This window comes from Coffea arabica, chromosome 5c, assembly GCF_036785885.1.
Source record: "Coffea arabica cultivar ET-39 chromosome 5c, Coffea Arabica ET-39 HiFi, whole genome shotgun sequence".
NCBI classification, from domain to species: domain Eukaryota; kingdom Viridiplantae; phylum Streptophyta; class Magnoliopsida; order Gentianales; family Rubiaceae; genus Coffea; species Coffea arabica.
Genome location: NC_092319.1, coordinates 47568720 through 47590906, shown reverse-complemented (window position 1 = coordinate 47590906; position 22187 = coordinate 47568720). Strand labels below are relative to the sequence as shown.

Below are 22187 nucleotides of genomic sequence, written 5' to 3'. Positions count from 1 at the left end.
TTGGAAATCACTTGTACAGGGAGCCCACAAGTGAAAGGGAATAAGAAAGGCCAATCATGCTCAATCGTTATCGTGGTTTGAGCTCAGGTGTGGAAGCAACTCCTTTTAGATCTTCTTCTCTATCATTTATACCTGAATTTAATGGCAAAAAACGTAGGCCTACTAATGGCTTCTAAGTTTCGGGGATTGGGTTTTCTCTTGCAACATTTGTCTCAAACAGAATGATGCATCGTTTCCCTTCTCACCCGAACTTATGGCCGAAATACTCCATTTCTTTCTCATTATAGCCTCAATTAAATAGTCAGACGTTGGTAAGTTAATGCCCAATGACTGTGTCGGTTATGATTGTTTCCATGCTTCCTCTTCACCTTCTTCAAATTCAACCTTTTCATATTTTGGGATTGAGATATTTTTTTATGTCCTTATACTGTATAAATTCTAGGCATGAAAACAATTACCGCCCACTGAAGCAGGAAGTTACGGAGGGTTCGACCGACAATCTTTACGAGGGTCATTAACTTAATTTGGGATTTGATGAGGCTTGCATTTGGCCTCTGCTTCATTTTAGTCCTATGATTTCTTCATTCTGCTACAGTTTGTCCTAAATCACCTTCTATTGGTAAGTTAATGACTCACTCACTTGAATACCGATCGAATGTGGACATTAGCAGCGCATAGTCCTTCACCACAAAACTCCTTCAGTTTATTTGCTTCCTTAAGGCAAAAGCACCAAGAGCAGCTATTCTGATAAGAAAAGGCACCAACATCTCTGCGTTGCCTCCACTTTCAACTTCAACAGTTAGAGTAGTTGAAGCAAGAGGCTGCGGAAGGCCCTCAATCATGTGTGTTCTACACTCATCATGTAGATGGTAAAATTGGGACCAAAATGAAGAAACCACCAAGAAGCAAGGCATCTGACTGCTGTCTATTACAGCATCTACATGAGTTTACTACTATTCGTATCACTAAATAAGTAGACATACATGATGTCTTATTTAACCTATTCTGCTATCTATCTCGTAGTTTTTACCTGAAACAATTTCATAAATATTTGTCTGTACACCTTTGGGAACTTGTTGTATCTAATTATTTGTGTTTGGGAATTTTTTTATTCTAATATTAAAAGATTCTTATGTTGTTTGTCTTATAATTATACCTGTTTCTAATTATTTATCGCAACGTACTATTTTCGCAATGTATTATTATTTGTCCAACCAAAAAACCTTCTTCAACCACAGACACCAAACACCCGCGCGATGTGCTAGCACTCCTCCCCTAGTATAGTTATAAAATTTAGTCCAGTTCGACGATCAAACTGATCAATTCAATGAACCGATCATAGGGCCGAATTGAGTTGCTAATTAAATTAGTTAACCAACAAATTTGTTAATTAGTCAACGATTCAACGGTTCAATCGATGAATTGAAAAAAAAATCGTCAATTGAACAATCAACTTAAAAATTTTACTATTTTTGTAATTTAAAATATATTATTATATTATATAATATAACTATTGTGCAACTCGCAATTGAGTTGTTGTGAACTTAAATTAAAATATATTATTATAGTTTAAAATATATTATTATAATATATAACTATTCTGAACCTCATGGTTGGTTAAGGTGCAGGTGGGGTATTAAGTAAGGATGAAAGCCTTCGTAGCATTGATGTAAATTCACTCGTTGCCACCCTTGGAGTTTTGAAATCACTACAATGTCCAAATGCATGACACGATATTATAAGTTCACCGGCCTCTGAATATCCTCATCCTACATGTAACCATTGTTAATTCATGCTATCTTTTAGTGCTCGACGGGAACAGTCTAGAGGTGCTATCGAGCCAAGTCGAGCTCGAGTAGCACCATACTCGAGCTCGAGTTCGATCAAAATTTGTGCTACTCGAGCTCGAGTTCGAGCTTGATCGAGTAAAAAAATTTAGACTCGAGCTCGACTCGATGAAATAAAACTAAACTTGAACTCGACTCGTTTGAGTTCAAGTAAGCTCGAGTAAATATCAAGCCCGAGCTACTCGAGATCGAGTTCGAGTTTTGAAATAAATCTATAATTTTTTTTAAAATATAAAATATAAAATATAATATAAATAAAATATGAAAATTCGATTAAACTCGACGAGCACTCGAGTATTTATTTCTTGAGCTCGAACTCGACTCGTTAAATTTAACGAATAGCTCGATCTCGAGCTCGAACTCGATTTTACCGAGCTCGCGAGCTTGACTTGCTAACACCCCTAGAACAGCCTGCGTGTTTCCGTAATTAAGGAAAATGGATTTTTTTTTTTTGTGTAGAAAAGGGAATATATAATAAATAAGCTTAAACAGTTACAAGACGGGGCAAGAAAAGACCCCTACCATCAGTGGAAAATGGGGCTTCTTTTGAAAGGTAGAATAAAAATATAAAAGGGAAAAGGAGAGAATAAGGGGCGTAATAAAGATCCCGGTTTAATGCGCATGTGGCTTCGGCAGGGGAGAGCCTTTACTTGAGTTTACGAAAAAGCCTTGGCCCAGAAGCGGAAGCATATCTTCCGCTCTCTCTGTCTTATCTTTCTTCCCATTCCCAAATTGCTGGTTCAGTTGAATTGGAGTGCGTGGGGGATTTCCCGTTCATTTCTGGTCCAGTCAATATCTAATTAATCAAGTCAAATCAGCCTCCACTGCAACATTTTAGTTCCCAAAATTTTCATCTTCAGATCTGCTTTCGTCCTCCACGAATACAATAAAAATGATTTCCGGCAGTAAACTCAAATCCGTGGACTTTTACAGGTTTCTTTTTTTTTTTTTTCAAATCCTTTTTCTTTCGTTTTATTTATTATTAATTTTTTTTGAATTTTCGATAATTCGTTTGAGTTAGATTGACATTTTAGACTAATCTCTCCTATGTTAAGCCCGTAATGGAATTTATTCGTGGCATTTAGCCCAGCAATTGAATGCTTTGTTTTGCTTACAGAAAAATTCCGAGAGATTTAACTGAGGCATCACTGTCGGGTGCTGGGTTGTCCATTATAGCAGCCTTCTCCATGATCTTTTTGTTTGGAATGGTGAGAAATTGGTACATATTACTTGTCTATAGCTGCCCATAACCCCATTTGATTTCAGCTACAGTTTTCTTTTCCTTTCCTGTTTCTGAGGTGTTCTTGAAGGCGCATTGGTTGTTTGTTTAGCTCTTCTGGTGTTTGTTAGTATCTTTTTGGTCTTGCTGTTCTTGTTGCATCATTTATTTCGAGTAATTTAATACCACGCTTGAACTGCCATTCCTCTTTCTTTTATGTTTTGCGTATAACTTGGGTCAACTTTTTTGTTTCTGCAGGAACTGAATGACTATTTGACAGTGAGCACCTCTACTTCCATTATAGTAGACAATAGTTCTGATGGGGACTTCTTGCGGATTGATTTCAATATCAGGCATGTTCGGTGATATTACTCTGTGACCTGAACTATTGATTGGTTGCCCCTATTTCCTTTCCTTTGCCATTCATTGGATTAAAATAGATTGGAATCGACTAGTTAGAAAGAATGGAACATGTCTAAGCCGTAAGTGGGAGAAAGATTGGGACATGTGTCAACTCTGTATCAATCTAGTATGTGTATCTCCTATCCTTAATACTTGAATTTGCTTTGATCATCTTAAGACGGAAATAGGTTTTTGGGCTGTAATATGTGATGTCAATTATATGACACTGACTGGACTGAGAAAGCCATTATTTCATTTCGCTTGCTTGAAGTTCTGCTCCCCCCCCCCCCCCCCCCCCCCCCCCAACCAACAAAATCTATTTATTAAAATCAAGCTAACATGTTGCTAAATCCTTGTAGTTTTCCAGCATTGTCTTGTGAGTTCGCATCTGTTGATGTCAGTGATGTCTTGGGAACGGTGAGTTTTGGAGGTTCTGTTTGCTTTTCGACTATGATTTTCATATGCATGGTTTTATGAATTTTTGTTGTCTTGCTTGCAGAATAGGTTGAACATAACAAAAACTGTCCGCAAGTACTCAATAGATTCACACTTGAATCCTACGGGCTTTGAGTTTCTGTCTGGGCCAATCTTAGATGCAATTAAGCATGATGAGGAAATTGATGAAGAACACGGCGAAGGTGCTGTTTCACTATATGGCCGTAATTTTGATAGAATTGCAAAACAGTGAGTTAGCTGCATCTTACTTTTATACCTTTTTATCTTCTGCTTTTCTATTTGTTATTTTGCTAATTTGTGCCCAATATAACTTCCTCAGGCATCCGATTTTGGTTGTGAATTTTTTCGCTCCTTGGTGCTATTGGAGTAACCGCCTGGTACTATTTGTATCTTTGGTGATATTTAGCTTGACTGGCTCTGAGCCCATAAGTGGTTTCTGCCTGTTAAAAGATCTCTCTCTCCCGCTTCTGTCTCTGTCTCTTTCCTTATATTTGTGTCTGTGTTCATTTCTTAAAAGATTTCTCTCTCTCTCTCTCTCTCTCTCTCTCTCTCTCTCTCTGTGCACTCAATTACATGCATGTATGCATTTCTATTGGCTAGTTTATGTATAAATCTGTGATTTCTACTTTGATGGTGTATTAGTGTAGCAGGGCACTTTCATCTGTGTGTAGCTTATTCTAAACTTTGAATAGTGTTCTTGTTAAGTATCAAATTGTTTGTTGATTCTTTGACAGTTTGACTGCAAACTCTAGATGAATCTATTGCTGTACAAATTTAAGGCTGATTTATGTCAGTATAGATGATTTTGATATATTGCTGCTTGTTTCAGAAACCTTCTTGGGAGAAAGCAGCCAAAATTATAAGAGACAGGTGTGGTCTCATCTTCTGTTCATTAATTCTCGTTAGGAAAATGGAGCTTTTTTTTCTGCTGAAGATTCATCTCAATTTCAAATGGCATTTAGTATCATAAAATCTACTTAAATCTGAGTGCGACCTTGTCTTTAGATATGACCCAGAGATGGATGGTCGCATTCTTTTGGCAAAAGTTGATTGCACCGAAGAAGTTGATTTGTGTAGAAGGTACTTTCTGATAAATGAATTTTTGATCTTTCTATTGAAGTATCTTCCAGTATGGATGATGGAAGAGCACCTGCTTTCTGTAATATTCTTTAGCTTTTGTCTTACAATCATCTTCCATGACTAGTGGATAAGCATCTTAATCTATTGGCTCATATATTGTCATGAGTTAAGACATTTCTACAATAGTCAAGACGAAATATCTATTAAATAAAGTTGTATCTTGTACATGAAAAGGCTGTAGACTTTGATCTTTTTGTCCAGACCATCAGTATGGATTTATCAGTTGGGTTGTTCTGCTTCTCTTTCTAGTCCCCAACACGTAATTTTCTGGTTAACCAAGTTGCTGGCTAATGAATTTCCAGGCATCACATACAAGGGTACCCATCTATTCGCATCTTCCGTAAGGGAAGTGACCTTAGGTAAAGTGACCTGACACATTCTATCTTTAATTTTCATCACGTTTTCTGCTTCCTTTGCATGTTTTGATCCTTTGACCTTTGTTGCCTGTAAAAAACTGTTTGCTTATTATATGTTTGTCTTGGTTAATCTGAACTTTCTCATTAAAAATTTCCTTCTGTAGTGCAAACTTTTCTCTTCTTTAGCTTTAAGTAGCAGAAATTTTCAATTATAATGACCTTATGTAATATTTGAATTTGCTGTATTCAAATCAGAAGTTTGTTGTCTGTTTTAATATAGGGATGAACATGGGCATCATGAGCATGAATCATATTATGGCGATCGAGATACTGAAAGTCTGGTCCAGGTAAGAAACAATATTGAGTTGCATGCCCAAAGCTTTAAACGGGAAAGGCAAAAATCAGGCGAAGAAAAGCAAGGAAGTAAAAGAACAAAACAAAAATTAAATAAATAAAGGAAAAGGGAAACGTATATGTAGCATGACTCTGCACATGTATCAATGCAGTTGATATCATTTTTCTATACTAGAAACATATGATTGAATTGTGTAGTCCTGCATAGGTGTCGATGTTGTCACCTATTATATGTGTGGCATTACTGGGTTTTTTAATTATTTGCAGACAATGGAAACTTTGGTTGCACCTGTTTCACTGGAGTCTAAAAGACTTGCTTTAGAGGATAAATCTGACAAGACAAAAGATCCAAAAAGACCTGCGCCCTCAGCGGGAGGATGTAGAGTTGAAGGTTTTGTACGCGTTAAGAAGGTAGGTATTACACCAATTTGAAGACAACCAGCCACGGTGCTGGATTTGATTTCTGTCCAAAACCCTTTATGCTTTAATTTCAAGAAAGAAAATGAAGTTGGCAGTGTAAAACAAGTTAAGACATTTGAGCCACTTGCGTAAATGTAAATTTTGCTTGTTGACTTTTTCTTCATTGAAGATTAGCAGCAATGTCATAGAATTTCCACTTGCTGTATTGTTTTTCTGTAGTCACCATGTTGAAAAATGATTCCTATAATCTCCTGTCCTAGTTGGAGAATGAAGATTTTCAGGTGAAGGGCCTTGATTTTATCTGTAATTTTCTTAAACAATTAAATACATAAAGGGGAAAGGAGGGGGCAGACAGATTGACCAGAATGAATACTGCAATTTTACAATCTGTACTTTATGTCAGGATTTTTTTTGATGTCAAATATATGATTTTATGCCTTTCACTGACCTGGTGCATGGTTTTCAACATGCCTCATATGATGCAGGTTCCTGGCAACCTCGTCATTTCAGCTCGTTCACCTTCGCACTCCTTTGATTTTTCTCAGATGAACATGTCACATGTCATTTCCCATTTTTCGTTTGGGAAGAAGATTAATCCAAGGGAAAGAAGTGATGTGAAGCGATTACTACCATATCTTTTTAGAAGTTATGACAGATTGAGTGGCCTTTCATATATCTCTAACCCAAGTGACTCGAATGAAAATGTTACTGTAAGCTCCTCTGCCTTTTTCACTGACATCTAATATTCTCCTGCTGGCCTATGGTGCAAATGCTATTTTTTCCCATTCTGGGCTTTAATTATTACTGGATGGTGTTGCCTATGCATGCTTGATTAACTTGCTCTGGTAAATACACGATGCTTTCCTTTCGGGAAATCCTTCCTTTCTTTATGCATGTTAGCAGTCTAGTATAGAAGATTAAAAGGACTTGAAAGTGTTAGGAAGTGAAGAATGAATTTCCATGAATATTGGCCTGAGAAAAGCATTTTTTTCCCTTATCTTGTAGCTCAGTGATCAAACTTCTGATATATTTATAGTATCCAAGTGCATGGTTTTAGTTCCATCATCGGCAGTCATTCACATGACTCATCCTAACCCTTCTACCAGCTTTGCCTTATTGTCTACCCTGTTTTGGGCAGTTAGTGTTGTCACTCATTATTCCTCAACTAAGAACTAGAAGTGTGCAAATTCATTGCCCATTCACCTTTTTGACTTAATTTACCCTCTATTGGCTCTAATTCTCATGCATATGGGTGATTAATCATTTTGGTATTTCAACTTAGAGGAATAGGATGATTAAGTCTGGAAATAATTTGCATATTCTTTACCAAATGCAGATTGAGCATTATCTACAGGTAGTGAAAACTGAAGTGATGACAAGATCTTATAAAATAGTTGAAGAGTATGAGTACACAGCCCACAGTAGTTTGGCTCACAGCCTCGATATTCCAGTTGCAAAGTTTCACTTTGAGCTATCACCCATGCAGGTTTGTGCGGGAAATCCTTTTTTGACAATTTTGTTTAGTGTGCATTCAACCATAGGTTCTTGTTCTTGGTGTTGCCTTCTCTGCCTATCAAATCTAATATTTTTTGTCATTAATGGTTTAGTGCTTTTCTCATCTCTCAGTTTTTGTGGTTAAGATTGTTTTTATCATCACCTTAATTGGTGGTATGCGCCTCTCTTGTGATCAGGTCGTAATAACAGAAAACTCAAAGTCCTTCTCGCACTTCGTAACCAATGTTTGTGCCATCATTGGTGGTGTTTTTACGGTTGGTTTTCTCACGTCTTGTTCCTTCAGTCATCCTCCATCTCAATCCTTTCTTTCTTGTATTTGCTCTATCATTGCTTTCTGCATTTCTGCCGTGATAGTTGGCAATTTCATCTTTGGTTTGTCCGTGTTTCAGGTTGCTGGAATTTTGGATGCAATTCTCCACAACACGATGAGACTGATGAAGAAAGTTGAACTAGGAAAAAATTTTTGAGGGGAAAACGTAAAAATCCATTCTAGTTACTGTATAAAGAGCATCAAAGCACGGCCACACGATTTTACACACATTACTTTATCAAATTGGGTTTAGCAGTGAGCTGCAGAATTTTGCAGTGGATTTTTAGTATAGAAACCTTCTGATGGAAAATCCTAGTATATGTTGTATTAGTCAGTTGTGACCTACGATATTTCTTCCCTAGTGTATCCATCAAATGTTTTAACTCATGCTAAGCTACTTCAGCTCATAAGAAGTCAGAAGTTTTAAGCTTATTATGTGGCTGCATTAGACAACTGACTAGGAATTTGGCAAAAACACTTGATGTTAAGCATATGATGAGGAATGAGGAAAAATAGAAAATTACCGAAGGGCATGTAAAATGGTCCTTTGTGCTGTAGTGAAATGTGAAATCTAACTTTATCTATTTTTTTTGAGTTACAAGTTGTGGGATTCCATGCACTGTCCTTTCCTAAAGAAGTTTGTACCTCTTTTTAACCTACTAGGTTAGTCGAAAAAACGACGTAGGATGGTCGAAAAAACGACCCTAAGCACTGCAATATCTCATGATACTTTGGCTGGCACCCTCGGTTGGGAAATCGACAAAGAAAAGAAAAACCTTGGTGCGATGATCCATCGTCTAATTAGTCACAAAGGAAAGAAAAGCCAGGTCTGCTTTATGATATTATCCACTCAAAATGTAGAAAAGTCTCTGGATATCGTTCACGGGCCTTCAATTGGATTTTTTAGGAAATTTGTTGCTGGTTAGAGTGATCAATAATATTGTCCGCCAGTAGCTTGTATTCGGTACGATGGCGGCATATGCTGAAATGTTAATTGAAGAACAGAAGAGGCCTTCAAGCTCTCATATTAACAACTTTATTTGTTTTGTACACTCTTCATACATTGTAGCAGTGGCCAATACAAACTTTACTCAAACATCAGCTTATTTCTCACCAGTATAATAGTGTAACAAATAATTTACCCTTGAGAGCCCAGCTGAAAGTTGAAGCCACTGAGGTCAAGGCATGGAAAATCATAATGTAGAAGAAATACAAAAAGAAAGAAAGAAAGAAAGAAACAAGACAGCCCTCAGAATGAAATTTAAAAATTAAAAAAAAAATATATATCCCAAACTCTTAACAACACAAATCTTGAATTCAGAAAAACAGCAGGAGTGATGATCCAGAAAGAGCTCCCAAGGAGCCAATGAGTCCGAAAAGAATTGAAGATGCACCACTTTTATGAGGAGATGATTGCTCTGAAGGGGCTGGAGTTGGATTTGTCTCCTCTGGTCCAGAGGGTGGAGGAGATGATTCTCCAGTTGCTGGTGCTGGGGATGGGGGTACCTCTGCTGATGGTGAAGGAGGAGGAGATGTCGTCGTTTCATTTGAAGGAGGGGAAGCTGCCACTGTTTCGTTAGAAGGAGCTGGAGCGAGCTTGCTTCTGTTTGCCATCACAACCACAATGATCTTTTCGTTCTTAAGGCAGTTGTCCTTGACTCCACTTATGAAATAGTATGGTCCAGAATGGTTCAAATTGAACACGGTGTGGCCATCTGTAAACTTTTGAAGAGGTCTGTCCGTACTGCAATTGTTATAGTCCTCCTTAGTCACGTAGAGCACAGAGTCTTTGTCTCCCGGGTAGACGAACACTGCAATAGAAAATAGCAAGTGACAGTTAAATTTTCATGTTTTTGCAAAATGCTGAAGGCTGCTTGCGGACGATAAAAGGGTAGCAGCACAAGACTAGCGTTGTAGTTGATGAGAAATTGATGCTGATGTTAGCAAAATGATCAACTTACACAGGGAGTCCCCAGTTTGAAACCGGTTTTTCTCCGCCCATTGATTGTGGCTGTTTGAGTTAGGATCAGCAGGAACTGCCCAACCGTTGGGACCTCCGACCTTGAACTCAAATGCAATGCCTTTCTGAACAAGCAGCAAAAGGCAAAAGAGGCCTAGGACACGAAGTGCTTTTCCAGTTGATCTCAGATTGGCCTGAGCCATTGGAGGTTGGTAGGCAAGTTTCGACGTGTAAACTGAAAGAAACTCCCAGTAAAACCTGGCTATGAACTTGCCGGTGCAGTAGCGAACGATCAAGGGGTATTTGTAGGACAAAATGAACGAACTTTACAAGCTGTGGCAGTGAAGCTTTTGCTTCTTTTTGTTATTCTTTACTTTCGGATATCTTAACTTCCAGTGCAAAGTATATGGGCTCTTTTTTGGGCGTGAGCTTCGTTGTTCTTCTGAGGCCTTTAAAGGTAACTTATTCTGCAGATTTATACTTTCCTTGACCAAAATCAGCACCTTCTTATCTTGTGCTTTGGGCATTCGCATCTGAGTCCTGACAAGATGTCTCAGATTTTGAACTTCTTACTTCCTATACAGCTGGAGTAGCTTTGCTTGATGCAGAATGTTTAGCTGATTAGGCAGCTTTTTCTTCCCGTCAAATGGGATGTGTATAAACGTGCATTAATTACCATATACATATATATAATTCCTTCTTGAAAATAACTGCAGCTAAACAATTGGGATCCTTTTCTTTTTGATTTTGTGACATTGCATTCAGCCAAATCAGAGAAGACCTCAACAACGTTAAAGTTCAACTAATCATTCTTGGTCATGAAAAGAGTTCAAAGAACGGGGGAAAAAAAGGTATCTATCTTCATAAAGGGACCAAAATAAGCAAAGATTCATCTTCGGTCAAATAAGATGTTGAGTTTGATGCAGTGAAAAGTTTGTTCCCTAGCTGCACCTTGCGGAGGTCGCATTGAATGCAACATAGGTTCCATGTCTATTTTTTTTCATTTTTAGTTTGAAAAAATTAGATGTTTTCAAATGTCTTAGCGTAAGAATTACGATCACCACAACTCTTACTCAAAAATAGTAGTATTAATAGTATTTTATGGTGGTAGGAATGAAATGAAATTAGACCCCCAATCCAGATCGGCAATGCATAAAACTGTAAGGAAGCCCTCTTAGCAATTGGGTAAAGCATATATCAAACTTGTACTCGCTTCTCAAATGCAAACTCGGTAAATTACACGCAACTGATATTGGATTTTATGGCCACACAGGCCATAAAAATTGGACTTTTATCAGTTTTCGGAATAGGAGGGGGACGTACACAACACAACTCAGCATAAAAATTGCACATTTTGGTTCTCTTCTTTAATTAGCAGTGCCTCGGGCGGCCCTCAGTCCATCTTTCTTCTCCCATGCATGCATGATACTGTTATATTGCAGCCGGAAGTAGCACGCAACAAATGTAATTATATGTATGTGCTCTCTAATCCTTGTTGTGTTATTATTACATCATGTGTGTGAGTTCTCCGATGTATTCTCTCCACAAAGAGATTGTTGTAAACTTTGGTGAACAAGGAAGATCTCTATTGGTGTGCTTTGACTGAGGTTGCAAACGAATCGATTTGATTACAAAAGTCGTCGAGTTCGAACTCGATCAATATCGAGTTTGAGTCGATCAAATCGAATTCGACCTCGAATTTGAGTTCTCGTTAGTTCGTTCGTGAGTCGGCTCGAACTCGATTATATATATATATATATAATTTTAATAGTAAAATTACATATATATCTCTAATATTTTATTATTTGTTAAGAAAAATTATTAATTTATTTATTTTTTAAAAATAAAGTAATTATTTTATTTTTTTAAAGCTCGAACTCGAACTTGACATTTTGAACACGTCGAGTTCGAGTTTTGTAAAATTATGTCGAAATTCGACTCAATCAGACTAAAATTCGATTCGATCGGGCTCGTTTACACCCTGACTAGATTGCAACACGCTGTATCAGAAGAATTCCAGGCTTTTGTCATGTACGTTGTCTACGGGTCACAACTTGGTAAAAAACGAAAGAGAGTAGAAGAGGTCCGCCCATCTCATTCTTATATGATCTCAACCCACCAACCCCGCCTTCAATTCTCAAGTCTCATCTAATGATATACCCTTCCACGTCTGTACAAAATTTCTTGTGACCGGGTCAAAATTGAAAATTGGTACTATTTAGCTTTCACATTAAAGCCTTGAGCATTCATCAAGATGTGGGGATGGTTTAACATTGGAACCTTCTCAGCCAAAATGTGAAGGTTTTGACTTTTATTTGCCGCCAACCTTTTTAACTTTTTTCTTTTTTCCTCCTCCTCCTCTCCCCCCCCCCCCCCCCCCCCCCCGCCCTCGTGAGTTCAATGCTTTAAGCAGCAAGAACCTGTCAAACGAAACTCCAAACATAGAGAAAGTTGACGCTGCTTTTGAGTTCCATTGACTTTGACTGGACTACAACTACTACTTGCCAAAAGTGGTCGAAAAGAAAAACACAAAGAAGAAAAAGAAAAACAGAAACAGACGATGACCAGTCCAGTCCAGTGGAGGCCAATTCCTCCTCGGTTTCTAATCCGCAGTACTTTTCAACGCTGTTCTATCGTTTGACAAAACACCTTAACGCGCCACCGCAAACGCGTGTGTACACTCTCCCACATTTTCATTTCAGCCCCCCGCGAATATAGGCGAGTGAGTGGGCACCAATCCCTTGATCTCTCGCCTTTCTCGCTACCCCCCACGACTCAACCCAACTTCACATACGTACGCGTCCAGCTCGTCTTATACCATACACAAATTAATGGGAGAAACCGGTTGCTACTCTTAAAGAATGGAGAGACAGACAGTATAAAGAAACAATCGATTTTTCCTCATTAACGTCAACGCATTAAACGGCTTCTTCTTCTTGTCCTTGTCTGTGGTTTTTGTGTCAAAGGGACTTTTGGGTTACTTTATTTATAAGTTCGTTAATTTCTGATCACAGGCCCAAAAGTTGCCTTTGCCTCTCTAACCATATCCACCGCCCTCCATTATCATAGCCACCTACCCCAACTAATTGCCAAATCAAGAAACTCAAGGAGAAAATAAAGAATACTGTAACTATTAGAGAATCCAAAGCATCGAATGATGAGAAGGAATACTCCTTTTCTTGATTTGTGTGCTTGTTTATGTATTTTTCCTACGTCTGAACTGGCCCTTTTGGGATCGTTGTGACAAATAGGTATGATCCCAGCTAATGAGCACATCGTACATGATCTGAATTGATTTTTTTTTTTTTTTGGGCGTTCTTTATGTGGAATCTGATCTGGGTTTTTGGGATTAAGCTTGCACGTGCTGATTTCAGAATTTCGGGACTTGCTATTGAGGATTTCTGAAGTGAGTTATTCGTTGGTTTTATTAGCTGGGATTGTTTAACACCACGTTGACATGTGGAGGGACCCTGGAGCTCCTGCTGATGAGTTCTATCAGGTTCGGCCTGAATGTACTGATGTTCCCAAAAGCAAGTTTCGAATCAAGGTTTGTCGATTTCCTTCGCATCCAATTATTGCATTTTCTGATAAAGATTATTGCTGTTTTGGCTTTTTTTTTTTTTTTTTTTTATTTCTTATACTCAGATCATTGTATTGCTCATGTTTTAAATATCTCCTCTAAGTGTTTTCATTGAGATCAATGGCTTGAAGATTGGTTTTTTGGTAAATATGTGAAGTTGTTGTTACATTTCCCTTTCTCTGAATGCTACCATTTAGTTGTTCCTGTGGATTTGGGACGACTAGCTTAAGGGAAGGAAGAAATATGACTTTCTGAGGACTCCTTAGGTGAAGAACGCCCTACTAAGTACTAGTACTGACTGGTGCTTCTTTATTTTAGCTACTTCAATTTCGGGATCCTTTCTCTAAGTGCTAAAACGGTCCCTGAATTCCACAACTAAGACAAAGATAACAAATCCTGTTTAACAGACTGTTCTGATATGCTATCTTGGAAAATTTTGGAATGAACAGCAACTATTAAATGATGTCCCAACTTAGAGATGCTTGATTAGTTAGCTCTTTGAAAATTGGATGACATTTTGTCAATTGTGGTGGATGGGATGTGGTGATTCAAGTGGAAGTGATGCTTTGTAGAAGAGGATCTCTTGGTGGTTTTGGTGTCAATCGAATGATCCTTGCAATCTAGCTATATCCATGGAGTTATCCAAACTCTCTCCATGATCTCATTTTATCAGGAGAACCTCATCTTCTTCGCACTCCAATTACTTGATTACATTTCTGGAAGAAGTAAAGTCAAAGCCAATTTTTGTTGTATTTTCCAGTTGTCTGGGGCTGGACGGTTTGAGGTGTTGCATCGCAGACCCTGCCAACCTGAAGGAAAAATGAATAGGTGTAGCCAGGAATAGCTTAGAGGACTTGTTCCTTTTAAGGGGACAGTTTAGTTCTCTGTGAGGTTGCATTCAGAAGTCTTTTGGAGCATTTTATTGTTTGCCAGACTTGATTCAAAGTCCAGAGTTTCAAAGAACTGAAGTAGCAAATCCTTAGTTACTTCAAGTAACATTTGAGAGGTTGAGTTGATGCATCAGTTAATTCAAGTAGCAAATCCTCCTTGACCCAGTGTATTAACTTTTACTTAAGCCTAAAACTTGATCATTCAGCTTTTTCATTGGATCATGAGACTTCTGTTAAACAGACTTGGCTTGGAAATATATAAAACCCCCAAAAGGAAAGCCCTTTCACTCTAAGGATGCCAGCCTGAAGTCTTTCTCTTCATGGATGCTCTGCATGTGGTCCATACACCTTTTACCTTAGTAGGGGACGATTTAGAAATTAGTTGAGTAAATTTTGGTCAAAAATTAATTGATTGACTTTCCATTCTGTACAAGAATTTTTATCAATGAAGTGTGATAAAGGGTAACTTTCCTTGTTTTGGGATTACTTAACAACTTTGAGAACTAGTCTGGTTGTCAGCATCCAGAAGTTTAGAGATAACTCAATGAATTTGCATATGCGAAAATTTCATTTCCATGTAGACCTTTTAGGTTTTTCAATGTGAGTGCATCTTCATGCTTAGGCACATAATGATTTGAGTACTAACGAGGGAACTGGTTTTGAATATTCAGGAGAAAGGGAGAATTTTTATTTTAACTTCTTTTTTATTTAGATGTATTTCAATGAGTTGCAATTTGAGAGGAAATACCAGATCCTGGAAGAGTTGCAATTTGAGAGGAAAGTGTGTGGTTATGTAGCCTACGCAAATTACATGATTTAAAGTGTTAAATGGTGGTATTTGTTTGATGTTGGAGTTTATTTTACATGCTGAGTTTGGTATTTCATGATGTTCCCAACATTTTCCTAAGATTGTGTTGGCCTGTTTCAAGATTTTCTGTTTTATTTTGATTATCCAGGCTGGAAAGACATTAAGTGTGCGGAAATGGCAGGCTGCATTTACTCCAGAAGGGCAACTTGATATAGGCAAAACACTTAGTCGCATTTATCGTGGGGTGAGTAGTGAATCTCCACAAGGATTATTACAATTTCACCGCAATCTACAGTGCATTGTTCTTCTTTTAGTCTATAACATTTATTTTACTGAAAGATCATGATGGAGAATGCTTTCAGGTCTTTTGACCATTGCAGTATATTTTATCTCTTCTTTTGCGTTGCTAGAGATTGTTTTGATGTGCAGTAAAGTACTTGTGGCAAAACAGGGTATCCATCCTTCAATTAGAGGTGAAGTTTGGGAGTTCCTATTGGGTTGTTATGATCCTAAGAGCACATTTGAAGAGCGAGACGAGATTCGGCAACGTCGTAGGTAGCCTGATTTTTGCTTTATGATACAATTACAAATTATTCTTGCATATTTTGGAAGACCTACATGTGTAATTAAAGCATATGATTTCTGTATAGGAGTAAGGTTGAGTACGCATATGATTTCTGAACAGAAGCTTTGTGGCTTTGGTTGATGAGCATTGATTAGCACAAATAACTGACAATATTTTAGAATGATCAAAGAATGAGCTTAGAGTTCAAAGCGTTTAAATAACCAATCTAATGGTGTTGCAAAGCAAAATAATTTGACTTCAATACAAGAAAATCACACTTGTACAAGAAAATCATTTTCAATAGTTCACTGCAAAAGAATAGTGATGCATATTTGCCTCTTAGGCTATCCTGCTAACCACCGGTTACTGATAAACTTTTTCAAATTTGATATTGAGTTGAATTGTAATAAATCACGAGGGTTTGTCTGGTCTCATTAATTGAAGCTGATAGTTTCCTGCACACCCATCTCAAAGAACATAAAAACTACTTAAATAGACACTTGAAGTACTCAGAAAAGAGTCCAGTCTTTAATTCATGTTAAGGTCCAATGTCTCACAGAAAATTGATTAGGTTCTGACACAGACTGTTAACTGGATCCATTCCTCTAAAATGTTGTGCAACTTTCTATTGGTTTTTTATGCACCAGAAATTTGCATTTTTTTCTCTTTAACTATTTGTATTCAAGTTGCAATTTCAACTGTCAATTGTTTAAATATTTTACTGTTGTTATTTCTTTATGTAAACCTTTCAGGGCAAAATATGCCTCAATTAAAGAAGAGTGCCGGCAAATGTTTCCTTTGATTGGAAGTGGTAGGTTTATCACAGCACCTGTAATCACCGAAGATGGTGAGCCTATTCAGGATCCTATAGTACTTCAACAGATGGATTTGGACCCGGCATTAATAATGCCACAAAATGGTATACCAATTTTCAACTTTGAACTTGTAGCACTGTACTCACCAAAAGGAAAACGAAATGTCTGCTATAATTAGGTATAAGCCCTTAGTCTTGTTATTGCAGATGCTGTTGGTCACAATCCACGAGACAAGAAAGTAATTCAATGGAAACTTACACTACATCAAATAGGTTGGTGTTTCAATAACATGTTGATGCATGTTCTCTGGAATTCACTCTTAAAAGCTGTCAATGTTCTATGACCTATTCTCTTCCAATATTCTCATCATTTATTTGTTGAACTGAATATACTAGAAGTTTCCACCGGTATATCTGCATGGATCTTCATTTCTTTACCAGTTGATTATTACTTATTTTTCCTTGTAACTTTTCATCCTTGATGTGATATGTCTTTTAGGTCTGGATGTTGTTCGGACTGACAGGACATTAGTATTTTACGAGAAGCAAGAAAACTTGTCAAAGCTTTGGGATATTCTAGCTGTTTATGCCTGGTCTGATGCAGATGTTGGCTATTGTCAAGGTGGGTGGTCAAATATACTCTTGAAGGTGATTTATTGTCATATTTTGGCTTTCCTTTAGCTGTTTTTCTTGTATATATCTAAACTACATGGTCCATGGATCAGATCTTCAGAGTGAGATGAAGATTTTTGCCTGGTCTTAGATTCGGTGGCTTTAGTTTCACCACGTCATTTTCTCATAATTCTTTTCTACATACTATAGTTGTGGTAGAGTCAAGTAATTTGCTCCTGATCCTTGTTTAAGAAGCTTGTAAATGCAGGCAACAGATTGATTTAGGAAGTCAATTTTAGAAAATATTGGAGCATTTTATTTTTATGATTTATAGCATGTTAAGTTAGTATCCAACTTAACCACTGGTCAGCCCAAATGGCCAAGGGAGGGCTCTTAAGGTCTTCACCCCTGCCAAGTTCCGGTTTGAATCCTGTGCTTGGCAGTTGGAAGTGGGAAGGGTGTGGGGAGGGGTGGGAAACGTTAACCCAAAAAAGAAAAAAAATCAGTATCCAACTCAGAATTTTTTTGAATGACTGGCAATCTGGTCTCTTCCCATGCCAATAAGATTTTTAGTCGGATAAACCACACTGCATTTGCTGTTCATGTCCATTAACATCTCCCAACAGTGGATTTGAAGTTAGACAGATTTTGTTATTAATAAATTATATGTTCAACTCTATCTTGGAATTGCAAGTATTTGGCAAAAGTTCATTATCAATCGCATCGGGGTACTTGTTCTGATGTATTAACTTTGGGAGTGTGCCAAGCAGGAATGAGTGATCTTTGCTCCCCTATGATAATGCTTCTGGAAGATGAAGCAGATGCATATTGGTGCTTTGATCGTCTAATGCGGAGATTGGTGAGTCCCTATTCTGTTATAAAAATGATCTGCTGCACTTGTTTGTGATTTGCTCTGTTTTGGAATTGCATCAAAAGATTGGTTCAGGTTATTGTCATCAGGTTGCGTCCATCTACTGACTGACTGCCCTATTCAATGCTAAGCACATTACCTAGAGAAATTAGTAACTCTAGAATATTTTTGTATCTGCTTAAAAGTGTCATGTCTCATTGATAGTGAAATTAGTAAATTTAGGAGATAAAGATATTATTTCAATCTCAAATTGTTAAAATGATACTTTTCAGGCCAAATAACAACCAAGCTCATTTCTTAAATTTTTGAGATCATTGAAAGCAGCTATCCTATGAAAATTAAGGGTGCATTATATTAGTTCATCTTATTTAACAAAAGATAACCACGATAAGAGCGAAACAAGGACTTCCTTTTATCAGGTGACATGATTGTAGAGCTGTAAACTAACATTACCAGGGGAATATTAATTTCTTATAATGCATTATCATTTATGGTCTCATGATAGTACTCTTTTTAAAATTTTCATCTTCATGAGATATCTTCTGGCTTCTTTGTGAGTCAAAATTTATCATTCACGATGATATTTTTAGTGTGTCGGTTTCCTTTCTTGTTGACAGCGTTTTCACTCTTATGAACTGAATTGTGTTCACCTGCTGATTCAATCTCTTGCTATTGAAACTCTAAAGCGAGGAAATTTCAGATGCACAGAGAGCTCTGTTGGTGTGGAGACACAGCTCAGCAATCTAGCTTCGATTACTCAAGTTATTGATCCCAAGCTTCATCAGCACTTAGGTATCTGCTTCAACTATTGTATTTTAGTAACTTAGTAGTGTCCAGACTGCCTGATCTAGGTTTGGGTGTACTTTGTATCAAGTACTTCTGCATGGTTTGACATACTTGAAAGATAGATTTAGCAGGGATACTGGCATGCAATTAAGTTACAAATGTTAACAGAAGTACGTTTGTGCTTTATCCAACCTATTGTTTACAATACTTAAAGATTTATGCTATAACCAAGGACATATTTAAATTTGTCTTTTAAGTGTTCCTCTAATTTTCTGTAATATGATCTAAATGAGTGTTTAACGTCATTGTATCTAATCTTATGCACAGAAACCCTTGGCGGAGGTGATTATCTGTTTGCTTTCCGCATGCTTATGGTTTTGTTTCGTAGAGAGTTCTCCTTTTGCGATTCTTTATACCTATGGGAGGTAAGAGTTAATTCTTTTCCTGTTGGAGTCTGCTGTCATTAGAGCTCACCTGATATTAGGCTGTTAGATGATCTTTTATTACATTGTAAACAAGGGCAAATTTCTTAGAGAGAAGAGGAGACCTGGGTACGAGAACTTGGACATAGTAAATTCATTTTCCACTTATTTGCTTTTGTAGTTTTGATCCTTAAGATTTATTTGCTTATTTCTGGAAATATTTTGAATTCTTGCTGTTGTTTTCTCTCAGCTGTTTCCCATGGTTGAAAATTGATCCTTGATCCTTTTTTTTTTTTTGGGTTTTGCGGGGTGGGTGGGTTAATTTATTTTAATCTCTTGGTTATTAGGACCCTAGAGTTCTTTGATCTTTCTGAAAGCTGGTCTGTTTTAACATTTAATAGATGATGTGGGCCCTGGAGTATGACCCAGACATGTTCACTATGTATGAGGAACCTGAATCTGCTGCTGAAAAATCTGAGGGATCCAAAGGAAAAGTAAAGTCAAGACGCCAGTGTGGAAAGTACGAGAGAGATAACATGAAAAATGGGGGCAAAAATGATGACGCGCCTCTTCCGATTTCTATTTTTCTTGTAGCGAGTGTCCTCAAAGATAAAAGTTCCAAGTTGTTGACGGAAGCTCGAGGTCTAGATGACGTTGTTAAGGTCAGTTTGATAAGCTTCGTGGATTTAGTTTGATGATCCTTGACTGTAAAATTATTTTCTTTCATGTTATGCGCAACATACAGAATGCATGCTAGAAATTTTGGGTAATCAGAGACGTATGAGTGTGATAATTGTGTTGCATATACAGGCAGGTCAATTAATGTGGTTTTGAACTGAAGGTTGTTATTGTTTTTCTTTTTTAAACTTTATCTGAATATACTTAAGAGTTGCATGCTGTCACATGGTTGACAATTGTGAAATAATAATAATGGTTCTAAATTGAAGGAAAATAAACAGTGCTTCTCTCATTGGAATTCGCCATTGAACTCAAAGGTCTTTTCAAGCAGAAACAATGAAGAAATAAGAAAAGCAAACGAAAAAGCTTATGCATTTCTGTATATGGAGAAGCAAATACACCAAACCGAAAATATCTGTAACTTGATTCATGCTAATAGTATATTGACTCTTTGCGAGATTCAGAAATTCTTTAGGTGTTTGTGCACTCTTCCCGAATGTTTTATGATCGACTCTGACCAGACACTTGTGAGGGCTGAAATTAGCTTTAAGCTACTCATAGTGTGTTGGAGGTGGAGATAAGTTGGAATGTTAGGATAGATTGTCCTCTATGTTCATCATCATGATCTCTCCATCCAACCTTGGGCATCATTTTTGCCTTTACTTCCATACGGGCTTAGGACAGAACATTGTCAATTTATATCTCTTCAAGTCAATGATTACTATTACTATTACGGCACCAGTACGGCTTCAAGTCAATGATTACTTTCTTTTTCATTGCCTTTCTCAGATACTGAACGACATGACTGGAAACTTAGATGCAAAGAAGGCCTGTACTGGTGCTATGAAACTTCACAAGAAGTATCTGAAGAAGGTATGATCCTTAAAAAGTTAGCTTCATGTATTTTTTGGATCTAGTATTTGGGTTTTTGGTTGTGAACATTTAGGGGTTATCGCAGGAGGGTGTCCTACACCCATTTTCTGCTTTATAATTCCTTTGCTTATGCTTGGATTGATGTCACTGCAGGCCAAGAAGCCATGATGGTGCATGCAACAATAGTTTTGATATTCAGAAGGCATAAATATCCGTGCCGTATACTTTTGAGCATTTTCAAGAAAGAGCAGATGAAATTGCAGTCTGCAGTTTGGTTTAGATTAGAGTGTCAATTGTACATTTTTCTATCGGTACAGTCTTAAGGGTGTATTATCAATTGTGTACACATCCCACGGCACGGATGCATTTGATTGAAAATGCGTTTGGAAGAAAAAATTTTTTTTATTCTTGTCACACCTCCTCAGTATTCTTATTCTTATACCATATTCATCTAAGGGTGGTGGGTGTATTGCTCGTGTGGAGCGAGCTAAGTTGTAGCTTTTGTAAAACTCTGATGAAATGCAAAACATTTAAGAAAAGATTTGGTTGGTACTTTTCACTTGTCGAGAAGAGTGGTCGTGATGAGTTAGAATTTTGTGTATGTACATCTTCTTGTCAACTGATTGCGTGGTTATTGACTCGTCATTCGGATGATTCGTGGTATCTCCAAGAGAACATGAATTCTAAAAAGCAAAAAAGAAAATTCCACTTCTAGGCCTAACGGGCAGCCGGGGCCTAAATGATCCATTTCCAGGCCATGTTTGGTTTCTTCGACCCATATGCTGTCATCAGGCCGATTGGACGAATTTAAGTCGGATGGGGTTGACTAATGTAGCACTGGATGTTTGTTGGTCTCTATATGCGTAAAAACTATAAAACATTGATCGACTTTGTTTTGCTCCAGACCTCCAGTGGATGTTGAAGCTTACGACACGAGGACCATCAACGTACACTTGAAGCTCTTTAATAAGTTTCATACTTAATCTGAACCAAATGCTGCCAAAATTCGCCCTTAAATTTTCTGTCTTTTTTTTTTTGTAATCCAAACGTTAGCTTTATATTTCATCGTAAAAACATTATAATAACTGAACAAGGGTCTAAACAAAAGGGACAACGGTCCTACAATATTCATTGATGCACTGGCATCTAAGATTAAGATTTACCCATTTTTCATCTAATCAGATGTCACGAGCATAAAAACTCAGCTTAATACTATTTACTTTTCCTGAGTTAGCAAAAGAGAAAGAGCACTGATGAAATAAATTATAAATTGACTGAATATCCTCAATTAGTTTAGCAGCCCGTTCGT

At 37.4% G+C, this 22187-nt stretch overlaps 3 protein-coding genes across 4 annotated transcripts; 2 read left to right on the top strand and 1 right to left on the bottom strand.

Moving 5' to 3' along the window:
* Window positions 1-2465: 2465 nt before the first annotated feature.
* LOC140007872 (protein disulfide isomerase-like 5-4) lies at window positions 2466-8451 on the top strand. 2 transcript variants are annotated; one of them, XM_072051412.1, is made up of 15 exons: window positions 2466-2780; window positions 2965-3055; window positions 3325-3419; window positions 3828-3885; window positions 3968-4152; window positions 4244-4301; window positions 4754-4794; window positions 4930-5004; window positions 5367-5423; window positions 5701-5767; window positions 6042-6185; window positions 6680-6904; window positions 7531-7680; window positions 7886-7963; window positions 8099-8451. In XM_072051412.1, the coding sequence occupies exons 1-15, from the start codon at window positions 2740-2742 to the stop codon at window positions 8174-8176; spliced, it is 1443 nt and encodes a 480-aa protein (XP_071907513.1). In that variant the 5' UTR covers window positions 2466-2739; the 3' UTR covers window positions 8177-8451. The 2 variants fall into 2 exon arrangements, with proteins under 2 accessions (XP_071907513.1, XP_071907514.1); XM_072051413.1 differs by having other exon boundaries at window positions 2510-2780; window positions 3973-4152.
* A 654-nt stretch (window positions 8452-9105) lies between these two features.
* On the bottom strand, window positions 9106-10264 carry LOC113688990 (early nodulin-like protein 9). The gene is made up of 2 exons (XM_027206818.2): window positions 9981-10264; window positions 9106-9830 (listed from the first exon to the last, which is right to left on the bottom strand). Exons 1-2 carry the CDS (start codon window positions 10180-10182, stop codon window positions 9337-9339), a joined length of 696 nt encoding a protein of 231 aa, XP_027062619.2. The 5' UTR covers window positions 10183-10264; the 3' UTR covers window positions 9106-9336.
* A 2322-nt stretch (window positions 10265-12586) lies between these two features.
* Window positions 12587-21430, top strand: LOC113689615 (uncharacterized). The gene is made up of 13 exons (XM_072051411.1): window positions 12587-13230; window positions 13334-13526; window positions 15406-15501; window positions 15709-15812; window positions 16575-16741; window positions 16844-16909; window positions 17136-17258; window positions 18019-18107; window positions 18806-18911; window positions 19233-19330; window positions 19729-19989; window positions 20795-20878; window positions 21032-21430. Exons 2-13 carry the CDS (start codon window positions 13437-13439, stop codon window positions 21044-21046), a joined length of 1299 nt encoding a protein of 432 aa, XP_071907512.1. The 5' UTR covers window positions 12587-13230; window positions 13334-13436; the 3' UTR covers window positions 21047-21430.
* Window positions 21431-22187: the final 757 nt, after the last annotated feature.

Bases quoted from the DNA above. Each gene is read 5' to 3' on its own strand.
- LOC140007872 (XM_072051412.1), top strand. From the start codon at position 2,740: ATGATTTCCGGCAGTAAACTCAAATCCGTGGACTTTTACAG. The intron at 2,781-2,964 runs GTTTCTTTTTTT...TTTTGCTTACAG, and splicing joins AAATCCGTGGACTTTTACAG to AAAAATTCCGAGAGATTTAA. The intron at 6,905-7,530 runs GTAAGCTCCTCT...TACCAAATGCAG, and splicing joins ACTCGAATGAAAATGTTACT to ATTGAGCATTATCTACAGGT.
- LOC113688990 (XM_027206818.2), bottom strand. From the start codon at position 10,182: ATGGCTCAGGCCAATCTGAGATCAACTGGAAAAGCACTTCGTGTCCTA. The intron at 9,831-9,980 runs GTAAGTTGATCA...TTTCTATTGCAG, and splicing joins TCAAACTGGGGACTCCCTGT to TGTTCGTCTACCCGGGAGAC.
- LOC113689615 (XM_072051411.1), top strand. From the start codon at position 13,437: ATGTGGAGGGACCCTGGAGCTCCTGCTGATGAGTTCTATCAGGTTCGG. The intron at 16,742-16,843 runs GTATACCAATTT...TTGTTATTGCAG, and splicing joins ATTAATAATGCCACAAAATG to ATGCTGTTGGTCACAATCCA. The intron at 16,910-17,135 runs GTTGGTGTTTCA...TATGTCTTTTAG, and splicing joins ACTTACACTACATCAAATAG to GTCTGGATGTTGTTCGGACT.